This window comes from Sturnira hondurensis, unplaced genomic scaffold, assembly GCF_014824575.4.
Source record: "Sturnira hondurensis isolate 20B ecotype Veracruz unplaced genomic scaffold, ASM1482457v3 Scaffold0006713, whole genome shotgun sequence".
Lineage (NCBI taxonomy): Eukaryota > Metazoa > Chordata > Mammalia > Chiroptera > Phyllostomidae > Sturnira > Sturnira hondurensis.
Genome location: NW_028079344.1, coordinates 4,063,328 through 4,084,278, shown reverse-complemented (window position 1 = coordinate 4,084,278; position 20,951 = coordinate 4,063,328). Strand labels below are relative to the sequence as shown.

Genomic DNA, 20,951 nt, shown 5'->3' with positions numbered 1-20,951 from the left:
TATAGTTCCATATAAAATTTTGAAATGCTTGTTCTATATCTGTAAAATATGTCATTGGTATTTTAATAGGGATAGTACATTGTTGGTGGGAATGCAGATTGACACAGCCACTGTGGAAAACAATATGGAATTTCCTCAAAAAGTGGAACTGCCTTTTGACCCAGCAATTCCAATACTAGGACTATACCCTAAGAATCCTGAAACACTAATTCAAAAGAACATATACACTCCAATGTTCATAGTAGTACAATTTACAATAGCTAAGTGCTAGAAGCAGCCTAGATGCCCATCAGTAAATGAGTGGATCAAAAAATGGTGGTACATTGCTTCTCAGCCTTTTGGCTAAGGTCAAGCGTAAAAAAACTGTGGTACATTAACACAATAGAATACTATGCCTCAGAAAGAAAGAAGGAGCTCCTACCCTTCACGATAGCATGGATGAACTGGAGAGCATTATGCTAAGTGAAGCCAGGCAGTGAAAGACAAATACCATATGATCTCACCTATGAGTGGAACCTAATCAACAAAACAAACAAGCAAGCAAAGTATAAGCAGAGACATTGAAATTAAGAACAAACTGACAGTAACCAGAGGGGTAGGGGAGGGAAATAACAGGGGAAGAAGGGAAAGGGTCATCAAAGAACATGTATAAAGGATGCATGGACAAAGCCAAAGGGGGGAAGGACTGAGGGTGGAAGGTGGAGGTAGGTGGGGTGGAGGAAAGCAGTAGTGGGAAAATGGAGACAACTGTATTTGAACAATAAAAAATGATAAAAAAAAAGAGAAAAAACCCAGATGACATAGCTCCCAGCCCTTGCCAGGTAGCTCAAGTGGATAGAACATTGTCCTGTCACACTAAGGTTGCAAGTTAGGCCCCAGGTTAGTGCACATAAAGAAACAACCAATGAATGCATAAATACATGGAAAAACAAACTGATGCTTATTTATCTCTTTCTTAAAAATCAATAAATAAAGACGACATAGGCTCTGACTCAAAGTGAACAAGAGATTCAAGGCAGTCACTGTCAGTGTATCATCTTGATTTTCCTGCTGAAGTTGTTCATCCTAAGAAATGTAAGAAAATGCTAGGGATCTAGAACAGACAAAGCAGCATTGAATTAAAAAAACAAAGTAGGATTCACAGATCCCAATATAAAATTTATGATAAAGCTAAAAGAATTAAGACAGTGTGGTGCTAAGAGAACAAATAGATCAATGGAATAAAATGGGTGTCTAGAAACAAACCTTTATAATTTCATTAAGTTGATTTTCAACAAAAAAAGCCATAGCAATTCAATAAGGAAAGAATAATTTTCAACAAATGATTCTTGAATAATTGGATATTCACATGCAAAAAGAATAAAGTTACACTATATCCTTCTATCATACACAAATATTAACCCAAAATAGATTAGAGACCTATATGTAAGAGTTGAAACTATAAAACTCTTAGCATAAATTATAGTAGTAAATCTTTATGATCTTTAATTAGACAAAACATTCTTATTTATAACAACAAATGACAGAAGTGGCCCAAGTGACAGAAGAAAAATATAGAAAATGGGACTTTATCAAACTTAAAAACTCTGTGCTGCAAAGGCTGTCATCAAAAAAATTAAAGAAAATAAACCACAGATTGGAGAAAATATCTTCAAATCATATATATCTGATAAGGAACTTGTAACCAGATATATTATAAAAACTCTTAAAGCTCAATAATAATGCCTGGCTGGTGTGGCTCAGTGGATTGAGCGCTAGACTGTGAACCAAAAGATCACTGGTTTGATTCCCAGTCAGGACACACCTCAGGACACACAGCCAGTTTCAGGTCAGGGCCCTAGTTGGGAGTGTGGGAGAGGCAACTGATAAGATGTTTCTCTCTCACCCTCCCCCCTCTCTAAAAATAAATAAATAAAATCTTTTTAAAAACCGTCAATAATAAAAAGATGAATAACTCAATTAAAAATAGAAAAAGATCGTAATAGTCATAAAAGGTATACAGGTGGCCAAAAAGCACATATAAAAAGATACTGAACATAGTTAGCAATTAGGGACTCAAAACTACAAAGGGCTACCACTTCAAATCCACTAGGATGGCTATGATAAAGTTGACAGATAATAACAAATATTGGCAAGAAGATGAAGAAACTGGAATCCTCATACTCTGCTCTTCAGAATGTAAAGGGTACAGGTGATTTGAAAAGCAATATACATTTCCTTAAAGTGCTAAACGTGAAAGGTACCAGGTGATCTCTTCATCACTCCCAACCCCTCCCTTCGGAGATCTGTCAGTCTGTTCCATGCATTCAGGTCTCTGGTTTTACTTTGCTCATGAGTTTATTTTGGTAATTAGATTCCACATGAGTCAGATCATATGGTATTTATCTTTTTTTGACTGGCTTTTTTTGCTTAGCACAATAATCTGCAAGTATGCATGTATGCACAGCCCATGGACAAAGACAATAATGTGGTAAAAGCTTGGGGGGGGCAGGGGCAAAGTGGGAGGAAATGGGGATCATCTGTAATAGAGTCTACAGTAAAAAATAAATAAATAAAGGGACTTCAAAGTATTTTTTAAAAGTTACCAGGTAACCCAGTAATTCTATTCCTAAGTATACAAAAAAGAACTAAAAACAAATGTCACACAAAAGCCAGCACATAAATGTCCATAGCAGCATTATTTATAATAGCAAAAAGCTGGAAACAACTGGAATGATAATCAATTCATAAATTAATAAATAAAAGGTGGTATATCATACAACAGAATATTGCCCTGCTTTGAGAAAGAATGATGCACTGACACACTCCATAGCATGAATGAAACAGGAAATGTTATGTAAACAAAAGAAGACACACAAAGGGGCTGCAAATTATCTGACTGCACTTACATGAAATATGAAGACAGAAGTAGATTGGTGGTTGGCTTGGGCTGGGGTAGGGACTGTTAATGGGTATAGGTGTTCTTTTGGGGTGATGAAAATGTTCAAAAATTGATCATGGGATTGGTTACACAACTCTGCAAATACACTAAAAACCATTAAATAGATTACTTTAAATTGGTAAATTGTATGATATATGAATTATACTTCAATAAATCTGTTAAAATACTGAATGGTTTATCAGACATAAAAATATATATCAGCACCATAAGGTAAAAATAGAAATACCCATATATTTATAGTTTATAACCTACTTAAAAATAGGAAACAGCATTATGAAGCTGATAAAATGTTTCTTCAGTTTCCCCTACTAGGATTATTGAACCAAATCCAAAATGCATTTTTAGTGTGCATACCAGACACAAAAATCATCTGTGTTCCTTAGAAGCATCTGAAGCCAGAGAACTGCTGTCTGCATGGCCGCTTCCATGTTTTCAAGCTGATCCTGCATCTGTCACTAGACCAAAATCAATCTAATGAGCAACGTATTCATAACAGGACAGATACCTTTTTAAAATGTTGTAATGTTTACTCATAAACCTACATGACTCCAAACAGGAGTCCTTAGAGTGAAATAAGTAAAGTTCATCAGTTTGTATCTTCTGAAAAGGAAAGTTTTGGATACAAAAAAAGGATTTTTATTTATAAACCTTGATGGGAAATTCCTTAAAATATTACCGGTAAAGTATTCCATTTAATGACCGAAGTATTGCCTTCTTTAAAATCTTTATTTGCATGTTTTCCCCATAAACTTAGAGATTGTAAAGAAATAAATACAGAAGGGCTATCATGAAAGCCATTTAGAGCTCACAGTTCAAAATGCTATTGTACCATACTTCATCTTGGTGCAGAGCACACGTTGCAGTTCCGTGTCTCCTAACAGCAGTGTGCAAAGCCAATTAGGCATTAGCACCAGTATTCTCCAAAGGAGAGACCATAAACACCTTTATATGACCGTAAGCAGCTGGGCTCGGAAGGAATGGTCAAAACTGCAGGAGACACATTTCAGGAAGGCTCTGATAGAAGGACAGGGATTAAATCTCTTCATATGACTGAAGGGAGAGACTCAAAGCCTACAGAACGGGAGAAGCTACACTTAAGAGTTATTTTGTTGGCCAGCGGTCAGATATAGAAGGAACTCAGGATACATTATCAAAAAGACCTGAGTGAAACTTGACGTTGGCTACTGCATCTGCACCCTGGGCAGCAATAACATCTGCCTTGTGGACTAGATTTGCTCCGAGAAACAGGGAGCACTGAGCACATAGTAGGCATTCAGTATTGTTGTCTCAGATTTTTACTTCCTGGTAAGAGGTAAGTCAGAGGCAACGTTTTTGCACATTAGAACACCCCATGTGTGTCCTCTAAGACCAAGGATTTGGCCATCAACTCAGGTAATTATGAGCAACTAAATTTGCCCTGGTGTTTTAATTTGGTACAGAATTATTTATTTTTCTAACTTTTTAAAAAAGGCAAGGGGGTAGAAATTCTTCTTGAACTCACTGGTCTTGGTGACACAAGAAAAGGCAAAAATGCAAAGTATTACAAAAAGGATGTCTGCCATAGCAATGAGCAAGATGGTTTCTGTGCTTGAAGTTCAGTGTTGTAACCAGGTAAAGGTCTCAGAGAGAGCAAAACCCCTGTGGATGGAATCAGATGACTAACGTGATACCCACATTAGATGACAACCACACAGGGCTTCTCAGAAACTAGTACAAGGAATGATCTCATGATCTAGTCATTCCATGCAATAAAAGCAGTGTTTATATTTTTAATACCATTTAGATATAATCTTTCTTTTGTGGATTTGGGTTGGACCATCATCAGAGATCCAGGGATGTATGAACTAGCCAGTTTCTCTTTAATGCCAGGGAGCCTAAAAATAAAGTAAGCTTCAGTCTCTCAGCTGGTCAAAGATTTAAAGTCTGACATCAATTTTGGGCAAGAATATTGGGAAAATAAAGTTTCCATTCATTGCTGGTGGGACTATAACTGGCTCAGACACTTTTCTTAGCAATTTTGCAGTATCTAGTAAAACTAAAACCATTTCTACCCTACACTTCAGCAATTCTGCTTCTAAGAACATACCCTGATCTCACACACAGCACCCACAGATATGCACGCAGATGTTCACTACAGCAGTGTTTGTCATGGAGAAAAACTGGGGGGGGGGATAAATGTTTGTAGAAGAATAAGAAAATAAAATATAGTACATTGATATGATAGAATATCATAGATTAACCTAAAACATGTAATGCCAAATGGGGGAAAGAATAGAGTAATTTGTACAGTTGGATACCATTCAGTAGACTTTACAAAAAGTAAACAGTACTTTCTTTCTTTTTATGAATACATAGTGATTGTGAGAGACACAGTGCACACACATGCAACTTGCTGGTTTCTCAGCTCTCAAACCTCTATTCTGGAACTGGGAAATTCCCCCCTGTATATTTCTTGGTAAATTCTAGGCATGGTTCCCATGATAGAAGCTGTAAAAGCCAGTTTCCTTTTCTAGATCAACGTTTGGCCAGCAGGAGAATGAACATATGATTTAGCTTGTTCACCCTGACAATCCCACTCAGGGTTTTGTGCCAAAGACTGAGGGTGCAAAGGCACAGGAACAGTGACAAATGTTCAGGCAGGTGGCTAGGGACACTCTGCAAAGGTCAGGGGGCCAGAGGAGTAGGCTGAAGCATCCCTGTACTCATGGGCAGCTATCTGGCATATCAGTCACCACGGTTATACCTGCAGAACCTCCTTCCAGTTCCTGCCCATTATCTGAGCATAGATCACCAATGTTCCCAGTGATATTTTTGCCATCCAATTCCCTGTCAATGCAAAGCTTTTCTTCTAAAATCAGCTACATCTGTTTCTGCTGCTTGTGGACTAGAAACCTTCCAGACGGAGAGGGGCAGCAGCAAGCTCGCCACGGTGGCCCCTGGGGATGTGAGGGAGGAGTGGGACTGGCAATCCGCAATATTTTATTGATTTAAGAACAGAGTTCAGGTGCAAATATAACAAAGTATTAATAGTTGTTCATTCATGTGGGGTGGTAAAAACAATAGTGTGTGTTATCACTCATTGGACTTTCTTTTAAAGAACTAACTTGTAAAAGATGAACAGACCATTCATTGCTGGGTTCCCCAGGTAGTTTGGGTCAATTTCTTACATCCACCAGATCCCAGGCCTGTTTGGGCTATATTGTTTGGAACTATGCCAGAATCATAGCAGAATTAGGACAAAAATGCACAGATTCTCAATGTTCAAATTGTGCTACTATTCAAAAGGGAAACCCAACGCATTGGTGGTTCAGTGGTAGAATTCTCGCCTGCCAAAAGGGAAACCCAAAAGTCTTCACAAGGATGTTTGAGCATATCCAAGTATTCTAGTAGTCTGCATCCTGATTTTCATTTTAAAGACACTGAGATACATTTGATGACATCACACATAGAATACATGTTTTGGGGTTTCTGGGCTGGCAAAGCAACACCTAGAGGCTTGTCAGGGAACTCTCAGCAGGACGACTGCTCTCCAGGTTTTGTGTCTTCTCTTGGTCTGTAAGGTTAAGTATTCCCCCAACAATGTACCCGAGTGTTTAAAGGTTAAGAGAACTTACTACATGGATGTCCTAACACCTTCACTTCATCAATAGCAAGGTAGCCTTGATGTCCCGAAGTTATTACTTCAAAAATCACCTGGAAAATTAAGAAAAAAAGTTTACATTATTCACTTATTTTGTCAGACTTTTACCAAATGTCTCCAAAAGAGAGATAGGTAGTTTCTCTCATTCATTCATTCATTCATGCTTCCAGCAAACATTAAGGGAACACCTAATATCTGGACAATGCTCTAGGTTCTAAGATTACCAAGATAAGTAAGACCCACACCCAGTTTGCAGGGAGGTGAACATGAACGGGCAGGTCAGACAGCACCTGCCTCAAGAACCCACACAGTGGGGGCAGGGACACTGAGGCTCACAGCTGATACCTGGCAGACATCGGCTTAAAGTCACTACTGGAGGCTCTCAGGCTACATACTTCTGGTCAGCTCCTCTGAGTGGACTCTACGACCAGACTGATCCATGTGGGGCCTTAGGTTTTAAATGAGTAAAATTTAAAAGCTACCTTAAGTGCTATGGAAGAAAAGTACAGAGTGCTGTAAGAACATACACCAACAGACCCTCTCATGAGGAGGCAGCATTTGAGCCTTACTCTTTTCACACTGCACTGTCATCCAGCACAGTGTGAAAAGAGTAAGGCTCCTTCCAGGGCACATGCAGAACTCCAAGGTGAATATGACCATGACAGCGAAGAGGAGAATTTGGACCTACAGCTATGAAGATATGCTCTGACCAGGCTACCAAGGCTCTATTCACAGAGAAGATTCCAGAAAAGACACTATTATTAATAATATAGAGAAAAGGCTATGCTAACTGAAATTCAGATGGCAGAGGAGAATGATATAAAAATCTCTGCAGTGGTGAAATCAGGGGGGCTGTAGCAACTGCTTGATCATGGGAAAAGTTGGATAAGAGAAGAGGGGCAACATGCTCTGGGGATCTTAGAATAAATGGTATTTCTGAGATGGTAGAGTGTCTTCAGAGAAATTGAGGCTAAAGGAGGAAAAAAGTAAGAAGGTTAGCAATTTTCTCAACATGACTATCTAAAGGTGTCCATTGTCAGGGCATTAGTAAAAAAAGTCCATATGACATTATTTTAACCCCCACACATGCACAGAAGGAAACCCTATCACTGGGAAGACCATGGCCTAGGCAATATGAAGTTGGTAAGTCTTAAAACATGACCCAGCAATTGCACTCCTGCAGAAATGAATTTTCATTCATATAAAACCTGCACACAGATGTTTACAGAAGTTTTATTCATAGCAGTCCTAAACTGGAAACAGCCCAGATGTCACCCAAATGGTAAATGATTAAACAGACTGTGGCACATCTATAGCATGGAACACTACTCAGTAACGAAAGGAACTACTGACATACCCAAAAACCTGGATGAATCTCCAATGAATTATGCTGAATGAAAAAGCCAATCATGAAAGATTACATACTATATGATTCCATTTATGTAACACCATGTAATGCCAACATTTTAGAGAGGAAGGACGGATGACTGACGGCTAGGGGTGAGGAGTGGAGGGAGAAGGAGGGAGATGAGTGTGGTTACAAAAGAACAAAACAGACAATCTTCATGACGTTGGAACCATTAGGATCTTCACTGTGGCAGTGGTTACACATCTACTCAGTAATACAATTGTACAGTTCATACCAGCATGATTCACGATAGATAAAGCATGGCAACAACCCAAGTATCCATCAAAGGATGAATGAACAAGGAAAAGATGGTACATACATACAGCAGAATATTGTTCAATCTTAAAAAAGAAGGAAATTCTGACACATGCTACAACATGAATGAATCTTGAGGACATCATGCTAAGTGAAATAAGCCAGTCACAGAGGGCAATTACTATATGATCCTATTTATACGAGGCACTCAGAGTAGTCAAATTCATAAACAAAAAAATAGAATGGTGGGTGTCAGGAACTAAGGGAAAGGGAGATTAGTATGTTACCATTTTATAGTTTCAGTTATAAGATGAAAAGAGTTTTGGAGATGGATGGTGGCAGCAGTTGCACAATTATTACGTATGAATGTATTTAATACAACTTAAAAAATAATTAATATATTTTATGTTATTTGTATTTTACCACAATAAAAAAGTGAAAACAATTGTATAAAACTAAATACACACACAAAACTAAAAAATAAATATGCATGTACAAATACAGGTTAGCTGGAGAAATCTGAGAAAGTTCCATGAATTTCAAAAACGTCAGTATTTCTGGTTGCGATATTACATGTATTAAGTTAGCACAATGTTACCACTACAGGAAACTGAACAAAAGTATACACAGGAATCTATACCACTGTACCGGACGCCACAATTATCTCCATAAAAATTGCAATTTAAAAAGTAACTATAAGTTACTATTTACATAATATGTTATATACAACAAACAGATATCACACCATTATTTTATTTTATTAGTTCATGCAAAAAACCCTCAGGAATTAACTATTTCAAGAACAAAGAGATTTAAATACAAAGTAATTAATTTTTCAAGAATATGCAGTGAGTGTATCGTAGACATAACTTTAAAACCCAATCTTTCTGATTCCAACTATCATGATGTTTTTGCTAGTACTCATTGCCTGAACAAACACATCAATCCTAGCACTATTTGTTTGTGCAACAGATGAATAATTAGAGAAAGCAGTCAGCAGAGCCACACGTGGAAGAGTTCCAGGGGCCTCCTAGATGAGCAGTCACCACAGATACGCCTGCTAGACTGGATGCCACACTGTATCCACACTGGAATACAAAACACACTAGGAAGATGGCCAGTGAGAGAACAGAAGTAAAACTTTGTCCTGTTCATAAATTTAATATATATTTTCACTGATGATACCCAGAAAGAAAGACATGCAGGGATATTCCTAAATGTGAGATATTTCTACAAATTTATTTAGTCAATAAGAGGACAGTTGTGGAGACAAACAGCTGATGAACATTGAGAGCAGCAGAGAATAAAAAACTTCCTGAAAACAGGGGCCTCTGGAAAGAGTCATAGGCTGCCTGGCCAGGGTCAGCAACAGGAGGCTGTCCAGGAACAGGCCCACAGTCATGGTCAGAGTGGCCACTTCACAGACTAATGTCCACGACTACCAGCTACCCAAGAACAACATCACCCTGTTCATGAAAAAGGTATTTTGAAAGCTGAACCTGGAGACACTTACCCATCATTCCTTCCTCTCATCTGTCCTATCATTCTTCCCACCTTCCCTCCCATTCATTCATTCAAACCATGGCCCCACCATCATCCCCATTCTAGGCATTGAGACAAGCACTTGGAACAGATCATAAATAGAACAGATGAAGACCCCTTTCCCCATTAAAGTTGTCCTTCTTATAGAAAGTTATATTTTTACTTTATCAACTGTAAGGGCTAAAGCTTCTCATAAAATGGAATAATCTTTACGGCATACATGTAATACATGCTCATGTAGATCTATTTTTTGAAGAAGATATGTGTACATTTAATGCACACTATTTTATTTAAAGCAGCATGGGGCCATGGCCCTACCAAAGAAAAAGAGAGACAAAGGAGGGAGGGAAAGAAATTAGGGACCAAAAAAGCCACCTTAAAATCTCTTTTTTCATCTACCATTAAATGATCAAAGATTCTGAGTCTTATTATCTAAATATTTATAGAATATTTACTATATGCTCTAGGAAGATTCAAAATATTAGACAATGTTATGAAATTTAAGCTTTAGTAGGTGAAAAATAAGGAATACTTTAGTTGGTGAAAAAGTGGAAAAACAGAAGAAAACAATAGTCAGATGACAGATGGGAACAATTAAAAACTCACGTGACTATGCTCCCTCTCCACCACAGGACAGCCTTCCTCCTTCCCAAACCAACCAGGAAGTCTATGACACAGCCAATACAACCTCAGCCCAATTTCCCAACCTGTTAGCATAAACTCATACATGCCAGAGCAAGGACTTAAGCAGTGTCCCTACTAGAGTAGAGAGACTTTTCAACAAGCACTCCAAATTTCCCAGCAAGATACTCATCAATGAGGCCTCCTTGAAAGAATTAGATATATGCAGAGCCTATATCCCCTAATGTTCCTAACAGCGTTATTTACAATAGCTAAGTGCTGAAAACAGCCTAAGTGCCCATCAGTAAATGAGTAGACAAAAAAACTATGGTACATTTACACAGTGGAATACACACAGCATAAAAAAAAAAAAAAGAAGGAGCTCCTACCCTTCATGACAGCATGGATGAAACTGGAGAGTATTTTGGTAAGTGAAATAAGCCAAGCAGTGAAAGACAAATACCATATGATCTCACCTATGAGTGGAACCTAATCAACAAAATAAACAAGTGAGAAAAACAGAACCAGAGACATGGAAATAAAGAACAAACTGACAGTGACCAGAGGAGTGGGGGAAGGAGGATAAAAGGGAAAGAAAGGAAAGGGTCAAGTCAAGGAATGCATATAAAGGACCTGTGGAAAAAGACAATGGGGGTAGAGGGAGGATTGAAAGTAGAAGGCTGGAGGTGGGTAGGGCAGGAGAGAGCAATGGGGGAGAAATGGGGACAACTGTAATTGAACAACAGTAAATTTTTTTAGAAAAAGAATTAAACACCTGCTTATTCCTGAAACAGTTTTAGCTCCTCTTAGTCCTCCAACAGAAATACCAAGAAGCAAACACAGACAGCATCTGATCACACAAATGCACTAAGATAACAGCCGACTGTGCTTTTTAGTTCTGTAAAGTCTTTTAAATGTAAACTTCTATAACTTGAGTTGCTAGCACTAACTTACAGCTAAATGTAGAAACAAAAATAGGAAAACAATTTTTATAGACATGTTTGTGTGTGTGTCTACACCCAAGCATGATGTATATACTTATAAATAACATAAATTTTTATGTGACATATTTAGGTGTTTTTACATAAGAAGGTTACAAGTTTGAAGCAATAATTTCAATATTTCTTTCAAAAAATTAAAGCAAGTTTCTCAAAAGACCATTTCCCAGCTCTTTCCTAGCAGTGTCAATTAGGGAATTATTAGCACAAGTTTTATTAGTTTCTTCATCAAGTTAATAATTTAGTATATAAATGTTTCAACACATACTACAAAAAGTATCATTTGTACTGAAAAGTTTGCTATTTTGAAATAAAGACGATTAAATGAAGAGATCTGAATTTAAGTGCTATAGAACAATCTTAGATTGACTACTAACTTGATTTTAACATTTTGCCATTAAGAAATTTACCTTGTTGTTTTCAACAAACAAGAGAGTTAAAACATGCTGCTCAAAAGATGAGGAGTATCTGAAGTAGCTTTCTTAAAAACAGATTTCAGCATCCCATAAAAAGGTTTCTGTGTCCTGACCTCTTGTTATACGGCACGTTTTCCATTTTGTACTTTTTTCTAGCCAGTGCACTTACCAAGAAAGCTTCAAAAGCAAAAACATTTTTGTCTTTGGTCAAATAAGAGACTACTGTATTGAAAGTACAGGTATTGCTCTAGTGAGGTACAAGTGCATGCAGAACCCAGTGGGAGTCCTTGGAATGTCTGAAAATGCCAGCATTTAGGGCCAAAAAGATTGAGGTCAGAGGAAACGATAACACTAGAACACTGATGGAAAAAGGAAAAAGGAAGGTGTAACAAAGTGATTTGGGATGTGGCCATGCTTACCAAACAACAGAGTACATTGGAAATCTGGATTAGAAGTGAGGCTTGGGTCTCCTGAGGGTGCTGCACAAAGTATTTTCTTTTGAAAAAATTCAATTCAAAAACATTTATATATTGTATACATCATGTCCCAAATATCTTTTGTATATATGATCTAATTTTTCCCAGTCAACCATATGAGGTAGTAATATTAATCCCCTTTTAAGGATGAGTAGGCTGATTCAGAAAAGTTAAGTAATTTTTCTGAAGTCATACAGTCAGCACATTACAGTCAGGGTATAATTCTAGGTTTAGTTTACTTCCAAGTTTGGACTTTTCATGTTACCAAAGTGTCTGACCTAGGGAGTATAGGAGGGTCTAGATATGCAGAGTGTGTGTGTGTGTGTGTATATATATGTATGTATGTATACACACATGTATATATATACACACACACATATACATATACATACATATAAAATACACAACCACGCATGTACACAAATATATGCATTCTTTAATGCATATATGTGTGTGCATGTTTATATATTCATATTCTAATTTTTTTACCTTCAGAGTTTAGTAAGAAATGTAGTAGCCATCTGTATGACCTAGAAATGTAGATGCAAGTAATGGTTATATGACACAGATTTAACAACATAAATTTTAAGACAAGGGTCAGCAAACTATAGTCAATCAACCAAATCTGCCCCAACTTCTGTTTTTTATTGCTCACAAACTAAACATGGTGTTTATAGTTTTCAATTTGTAGGACAACATCAAAAATAAGAGAATAATACTTTGTGATACATGTGAATTTTATGAAATTCAAATTCCATGCCCATAAATAAAGCTCTGTTGAAATAGGCATGCTCATTGTCGATGACGATACACACAAACAGCAGCAGAGCTGAGGGCTGACACAGAGGCCGTGTGGCCCACAAAACCTGAAATATTTACTGTTCAGACTCCTGCTTTAAGAGAAAGCTTTCCTGCTTGGCTCACCAACAAACTGCCATTACTCTGGACAACAAGAAAGTATTTGTCAATAGCAATAGTCTGTCACAGCCAAAAATAACATGCCCGTCACTGCGTATGAGAATCGTGTATGCAGCAGTGGCAGGGAGAAGAAACCCTGGCTGTCATGACTTGTTTCAACTGCATTACACAGGTCCTATTTTAAATGCCCACTTAAATGTAGTATCAATTTTTTTAAAAGCAAAATAGCAATATACCAAAACAAAGCCATAGAAACAAATTATCTTATAAACCTCAAAACACTGTGTAAAATAAATTAAATGTAAATAAAACAAGACCCACTCATTTAGCAGCCAAATCTTCTATAAAAACCTTCACTACTAAAAATTTATAACACTTGACTATTGAAAACTGATCCTTGCTTAGATCTCATCTATACAATTTTCTCTGGCATTAGTGAGATTCCAATGAAATGGTTTTGTTTTAACTAAAATACAAACATTTTTAGAAAAATGTCCCTGCTCTCTAGCCCAGCCTAACTTGTGATTACAGTAGTTCTCCTCCTCCTAAAGAGGGATGCGTTCCAAGACCCCCAGTGGATGCCTGAAACTGTGGATGACACCGAACACTGTGTACCTTCTGTCCTATACATATACACCTACGATAAAGTTTAATTTATAAATTAGGCACAGTAAGTGGTTAACAACAATAATTAAAGATAAGAAAGTTGAATGTGCTCTCTCTTTCTGATAACTGATCTGACAACTGAGAGGGCTCCTCGGTGACTAGCAGGGAGCGTCTCCGACATGGACACACTGGACAGAGGGACGACTCATGTCCCAGGTGGGGCCAAGTGGCACATCTGCAGATTTCACCACGCTACTCAGAAGTGTACACTATTTAAAACTCATAAATTGTTTGGTTCTGGAACATTCCATTTGGTATTTTCAGAATGCAGTTCACCATGGGTAACAGGTAACTGAGGTCTTAGTGAAACTACAGATAAGGGGGAACCAACTCCACTAAGTTTGTAAAGTTGAAAACTAAAGTAGTGGCTCCATGTGACAGAATCACAAAGTCACCCCATCTTATTCTGGAATAGTTTTGCCACAACACAATATTCAATCTTGCAAAACCTTTTTTTGCATCTGGCTTGATAGGAAATATAATTAATCCTCATTATTTGAAGATTTTGTATTTGACTACTCACTAATTTGACTAACACTAACATTTTGAAACTCCCAAATCAACACTTGTAAAGCTTTCATGGTCATTTGTGAATGCGTACACAATGTCAAAAATTCGAGCTGTGCAACATATTCATCTAAACTGAGGCCGAACAAGGCAACGTTCTGCCTTCTTGTCTCTGCTCTTGTAAACAAGTGTCCTTATTCCGGTCTGTGAAATGCCACATTGCTTACATCGTCTGCCTTTTATGGGTCATGTCGCTGTTTCTAATGGCCCCATGTGCAGTGTTGAAGTGCTATTCAGTGTTCCTAAGTGAAAGAACACTGTAATGTGCTTTATGGAGAAAATGTGTTAGATAAGCTCCATTCAGGCATGAGCCATAGTGTTGTTGGCTGTATTCAATGTTAAGAATCAACAATGTATATTAATTAAATAAGGTGTCTTTAGGAGAATCTCACATAAAATAAGGCTATGTATTGATCGGTTGATGAAAATGTTTGACTGGAGGTTTGCAGAACTAGTTCCATATTTCCCACAGAAGCAACAACTTAGTATTCATTAGTCCAGTGGATGTTGTGATACAGAACATAACAACTGAGGGTAATGAGAACCTATGGTTTAAGCATGTTTTAGTTTACTGAATCCCTGTTTCTATCAAAGTACTTGAACATAGGAAGGACTCAAGGAAGGACTCAATACTTATTTTTGCTGATGGTCCCCAGATAGTGTTTGTAGCCACGGGATGGAGAGAAATGTAGAATTGAGAGGATCAATATTCATTCACTCACTCAAGTGATAACATCTCAGGAGACAAGATGCTGTATCCACATGGTGTTTGGGAAAAGCCATTTGCTCTCGGGTAGGAAATGTGAATGAAAATGGGACTATGTAATAAACCAAACAAGCTCGGGGAGAGAGGGGGACATGGCAGGCCTGACAAACTCAGTGAGTAAAAGTAACCACACAGGACAGTGCAATCACAAATTCCTAACTGGGTAGCCAGCCCAGGCCAGCAGCTTCCTTAGCAATGTCCATCTTTACCTTCAGCAAGCCTTGCCCACTATTCTTAGACATCTAAAAAAACATACCTTTGAAATACCTGAATACTTTTCTTTTCTAGACCCCTCAAAGGCACAACCATAGGCACATGAGCACAAGACCACAGAACCCCTTCTTTTAAGTTTGTTGCCTGCATTTAACACCTCTATGTGCAATAAATGTTAATTACTATCCTATACTCACCAATGTAAAAGAAGTGTGTGTTTCTCTATTTCTCTTTTTATTCAGTCCTAGAGATTTTCCACTTCTTTGCTTTCTATTATCTCCTTAATCACCCACCAATGAACTGCAGGTACCCTCCTTACATTTCTTCTTTGATTCTAAATACATGAAAAAAACTGCCAAACTGTCATTCTCCGGAGCACCTTCTCAATCTGTTGAAATTTTGTTTCCAGGCATATCATTAAAATGTTGGCTCAAATAAAACTCTTATAAAGCTTTCTAAATGTTTGGACATTCTTTTGTGGACAGAATCAACCAGTTACCCACTGACTCTTTCACTGCTCAGGAGAAACCATCCTGGATGCTGGCCCGTGAGGGCTTTGACATCGGGCTATCCTCGGATGCCCGCCCAACAGGAGACGGGAAGCCGGTTAACACTGCAGCATCTCCGGTCCTTCCTGCTTCAGTGAAGAGTAAAATTAGCTTTCCTTGCTGCCACTTTCCCTTGCTACGTGTGAGTGAAGAAGTCTGCTTATCAATACAAGGACTCATCATGGAAAATGTGTTAGTAGAAGTCTTTTGTCAATTCCTTAGAACAAAGGGGATTAAATGGTATGTATCTGTCCCGCCATACATAACCTGGTATATCCTTTCTGGTTTTGATTTAAATAAACAGTTAAAGTAGATCATACCCATTTAAAAAAACCAATGCTTTTTTCCCCAAATGAGTTAAATAAAAACCAAAAACATATACAGTAAAAGAAATGCTTCTATAATAATAAATAGCCAAAGCAAAACCACAAACTGTGTGACCTTAAAAAATCAGGACTAAAATACTGAATCATTGGTTTACATGGACATGTTATCAAAGTAAAATAAAAACTGACCACTTTTCCAAAGGTAAAAGCATTCTTCAATGACTTCATCTTTTTTTTTCTTTTTGACCAACAAACATGACTTTCTCACTTTTATTTTTTGTTTTCCCTTTGAATTTTGAAAAATGCTAATGTTCTTTTCAAGTTCTTCCAATCACAGCTTAACTACCCATTCTATAAAATGGAACATGGAATAAAAATAGGGTAGAGTAAGGGAAAAATAGCAAAAGTGCTGATAAGCCAGAAGTAACACACCATAAGGAAGTGCACCCAGAAGACAAACTTATCCTTGGTCATCAAATAACTACAAGCTGGGAATAAAACTTAGAGATCAGGTTAAATTTTAAATACATATGTTTTTAAAACTCTTTTCTTCGAAGAAGACAAAAACCATCACGTGAATCAGTCTACTCTCTAAATGCAGCTCGGGGTCCATGCTAATGGACAGCTTGCTGTGTCCCCACTGAGTTTTTAAAACATACTATTTATCTTTTTTAAGCACAAAAATGCAGAGCACAGGAGCAACTGCTTAGAATAGCTTTCTTGCCTGAGACAGAGTTATATTTCACTGCCACATCTAATTCCCAATGTCAGTCTTGAGGAAGGAGGCAATTCAACTGTCTTGCACTTGGAATAAGGGCCATAAGCTAAGAAATTTATGGAGTCGGGGAATGTTCTATTTTTCTATTTGTACATATCGGTATTTCCCAAGTATACTCCAAGGAACACTGGACTCAAGAGATGCTCTGTAAAAGCCTAAATTGATGCCCCAAACTCTACCTGGGCACTTGTCCTTGCCATTTGTCCCTCCTGGAGATTTGGAAACACACCCTGACTCCAAAACGTCTTGCAGTGCAGAGTGTGTTCAGCTTTGTTGAAATCAGTGCTTCTTTCCATTTTGTCAACTAACGTGCTTCAATATTGCTAGGATGTGTGGAACACAATTTGGAAAACACCTATTCAGATCTAAAACAGTCTCTGAGCAGCAAACATGTGAGGAGCTGCTTTCTGTCAGAGTGGCTTTACTGATGCTCGGAAAAATAAGTGAACTACAGGCAAACACAGCAAAGAAACCAAGGTGGCCATTCAGGGAGTAAAGGTTGAAGCTAAATGTGAAGAGATGGGTAAGATCAAGTCATTACTAGTCCCTCAACCCCTCATTTACCAGAAAAGAAGTCAGAATGGTAAAGGGTAAATCTGGCTTTAGGCTCACCCAAAGGGCATGTTCTCCCTGCACCGAGGATTTGAGCAGGGCTCAGCCGGAATGCACTCCTCATCTTCTCCTAGGACCTTCAGTACATCTAAGAAATTTGTTTTAACAGGGAGGTTCTAGAGAAACAAGCAGACTCTCATCATCCCATGACTTAACCTTCACATTCCCTTTTGCACTGCCCACCAGCCCAAAGCCCAGCTCCTTTACTGAGAGGCATGTGGGAGGAGATTTCAAGGCCACCTATGCACTTTTCTCTCTGTAGAGCAGCCAGTTTACATTAAAGGTCACTGCCTTCCTAGCCTGAGTGGATTCAGAATAACTGCATTCCAAGGCAGAGAGAAAGACAGGGATTGTGGGATTCCAGTAGCCTCTCCAGGTGCATAATAGGAACCTGGACAAGCTGAGGGGTGGCTAGCCTCTGGAAACTTGTGGGGCCCAGAGTAAAGAGGAGAGGAAGCAGCAGCATCCCTTTTTAAAAAATAAATGAACACAATAAAGTAAGAGGGTGCGAGAGTAAAATACTATTGTTAAGATGGCAGGAAGTCAATGTCTAAATCAAAGGAAGCAGGTGCTACAGCCCAGGTGCCTGTTGCAAGCAGGTAGCAGGTACTTCTCACTTCCCACTGCTGCTGCCCAACAGAGGGGCAGGATGTAAGGAGCTGTAATTAAGATAAACATTAATTAAGGAATTAAATATGTGTTAATCACTAGGTAGTTGACAATTTATGTTTTAATGAATAGTAATTAACCTGCAATTAGCTGTTTTCTGTGCAGGTTACCATTGTGATTTGTACCTGTAGAATACGTTCCTATAAATAAGGAAAGCTACATAAAATGACGACTGTACCAAGAACACTTTAAGAAATGTTTTGAAACTGTAAATGCATAATAAAGACAGCACTGGGGGAAAGACTACAAAATGAAGAGATGCCCAAAACACACCACTAAGATGACCGCAAGTACACAGGGTGGTCGTGTTTAGTTTCACTGAAAGCACTCCTAAATCGAACAACTACAAAACTCATATTCTGACCAAGGTAAAAACCACTCAGTAGTTTGCAGCCAGACCTGAGAGAGAAATCAGTATTTCTGACAAAAACACAGGCAGGTGAGGGACAGCAGAGAGGGAAAAACCCAGAACAGAAATCCTGTGTTGCCCGGAGCCCTTGCTCCTCAAGGTGAAGTCAGAGTCCAGAGAGGCTGATGCTGTGAACCCTTGGAAACCGCACCTCACGTTGTTGCATGACAGTACTTCTAGAATGTTGTGGAGGAAAGGAACTTGGTTTACCTCACTCCACTCAGTGTTTCACTAAACGATTTGTTCCTGACACTCTTTTGCACTGAACACCGATTCTCATTCCATGAAACACACTTAAGGTGTGACATAGCAGGGATACACCACTCGACTAATAGTTCATTCCTTTGTACTGTCTTCCACAAATCTTAATCTCAATAAATGACCACCATCTATTGAGATGCTAGCTTTTTCCTTCATCTTCATGCCCTACATGGCCTTTATATTTAGTCCTGTAATTAGTTAGTCCAGTAAGTTTGTATCAGATGCCTGAGTTTATGGGCAAACAGGGCTGACATTCGAATCCAGGTCTGTCTGACCTAGAGCATATGTTCTTCTACTACACTATGATGCTGCCCATTTTCAAACAATATGAAATTCCTTTAAAAGAGTTAATTCATTGATCATATCAAAACTGCTTTAAATAGTGTAAAACACATGTTTTAGAAAATACTACATGAATATAAATGAACATACTAGTATTTCAAGTACCTGTTCATTTTATATTAACTCTTAGATCTCTATAATGTATGTTACAGCCTCAATATTAACGTATGAGTGATGCCTGGATGAAGTTGAGTCCCTGTGCAATGGGAGGCAGTTTCTTGAGGGTCCTGCCTCCTTTAGATGTCACATCCTCAGACTTTGGGCTCAGAAGCGGCCCATCTATGTCCTAAGAATGTACCATTTGGATATTAATTTTGATGAGCCCTGTTCACAGGGGAAAATGTCACACACACATGTGATACCAGAAAAATAATTTTTAAAATATTTTGCAATTAGAAATATAACAGTCACATAAAATCGACTTACTTCCTCAGGCTAGTGCAGAACTCCTTATAGAAAAATCTATATGAGGAATGAATTCAAAAGCAGACAGACTCATGCACGTTCACACCTCAGTAAGGGTACTCCAGCCTCCCAGGCGGGGACTAAAGGGTGCAGCAGAAGAGCAGTACTTTTGAACACAGAAAACTTATGTCTCTGACTGTTTAAAAAGATTTTATTTATTTATTTATAGAGAGAGGGGAAGGAAGGAGAAAGAGAGAGAGAGAAACAGCAATGTGTGAGAGGTATACATCAATTGGCCTGCAACCTAGACAGGGCTGTTTCTGACTTTTTTTCCTAACCATTTCCCGTTTGGGTGATATGTTAGGCCAGGGGTGGAAATTGGATTTGGTAGGTGTTTTCCTTTTTCACCTCTGTTATTATAGCTTGTCTTTCTCAAACCAACTGGGAAACATCATTCGGGTCTCATATGATGATTTTAAGACCTATTGCTCAGAGTTTGTAAGTTTCCTGCTGACATCTCTCTTTAACCATCTAGAGTGCCATTTACATTTACCTAACAGCTTACATTACTATTAGGGTAATGACTTCAGTATGTTTACTACTCAGGAGATAAAGGGAAAATACAAGGTAAGTACTATCTTAACTATGCCTTTAAAACTTTAAAGGCTGTTTGGTTGAAGTGCTCAAAAATTAAATGAACAAGTACATTTTTAGTAGATCCAAACCTTTTAAAAATGTTGATCACCAGGTTCTTCAACATTTACAACAATATATTAAAGAGTCTCTACAAATTCAAAGCATGAAGCTATTTCTAATGAATCACCCACTGAAACAAAAATCTAGAATGAGAATGAAGTTCTAGTTCAATATGATAAATCATGGGCTGCTCAGTAGTGTGATAAAAGTCAGAGGGAAGGACTTGCAGGTTAGGGTCACAGTTCACAATTAGGAAACAGAATACTTTATTCAAAAGAGATCAGTAACTTTTCATCCCTAAGAAGCAAAATACACATTCTCTTCAAAAGTACATGGAACATTTTCAAAGATAGACTACATGAGAGGACACAAAACAAGCCTTATCAAATTCAAGAATATTATAATCATATCAAGCATTTTCTCAGACCACAAGGGCTTGAAACTAGAAACCAACCTCATGGAAAACACTCAAAAACAT

General features: G+C 38.1%; 1 protein-coding gene across 9 annotated transcripts in view; it reads right to left on the bottom strand.

Annotated features, from left to right (window-relative positions):
• The window catches only part of PTPRM (protein tyrosine phosphatase receptor type M), an 827,815-nt gene that overhangs the window by 490,379 nt on the left and 316,485 nt on the right, over positions 1-20,951 (bottom strand). For all 9 annotated transcript variants that reach the window (XM_037050333.1, XM_037050337.1, XM_037050335.1 and 6 more), the window contains exon 4: positions 6,556-6,634. In XM_037050333.1, coding sequence (XP_036906228.1) covers positions 6,556-6,634 — 79 coding nt within the window. The remainder of the gene's footprint in view (positions 1-6,555; positions 6,635-20,951) is intronic.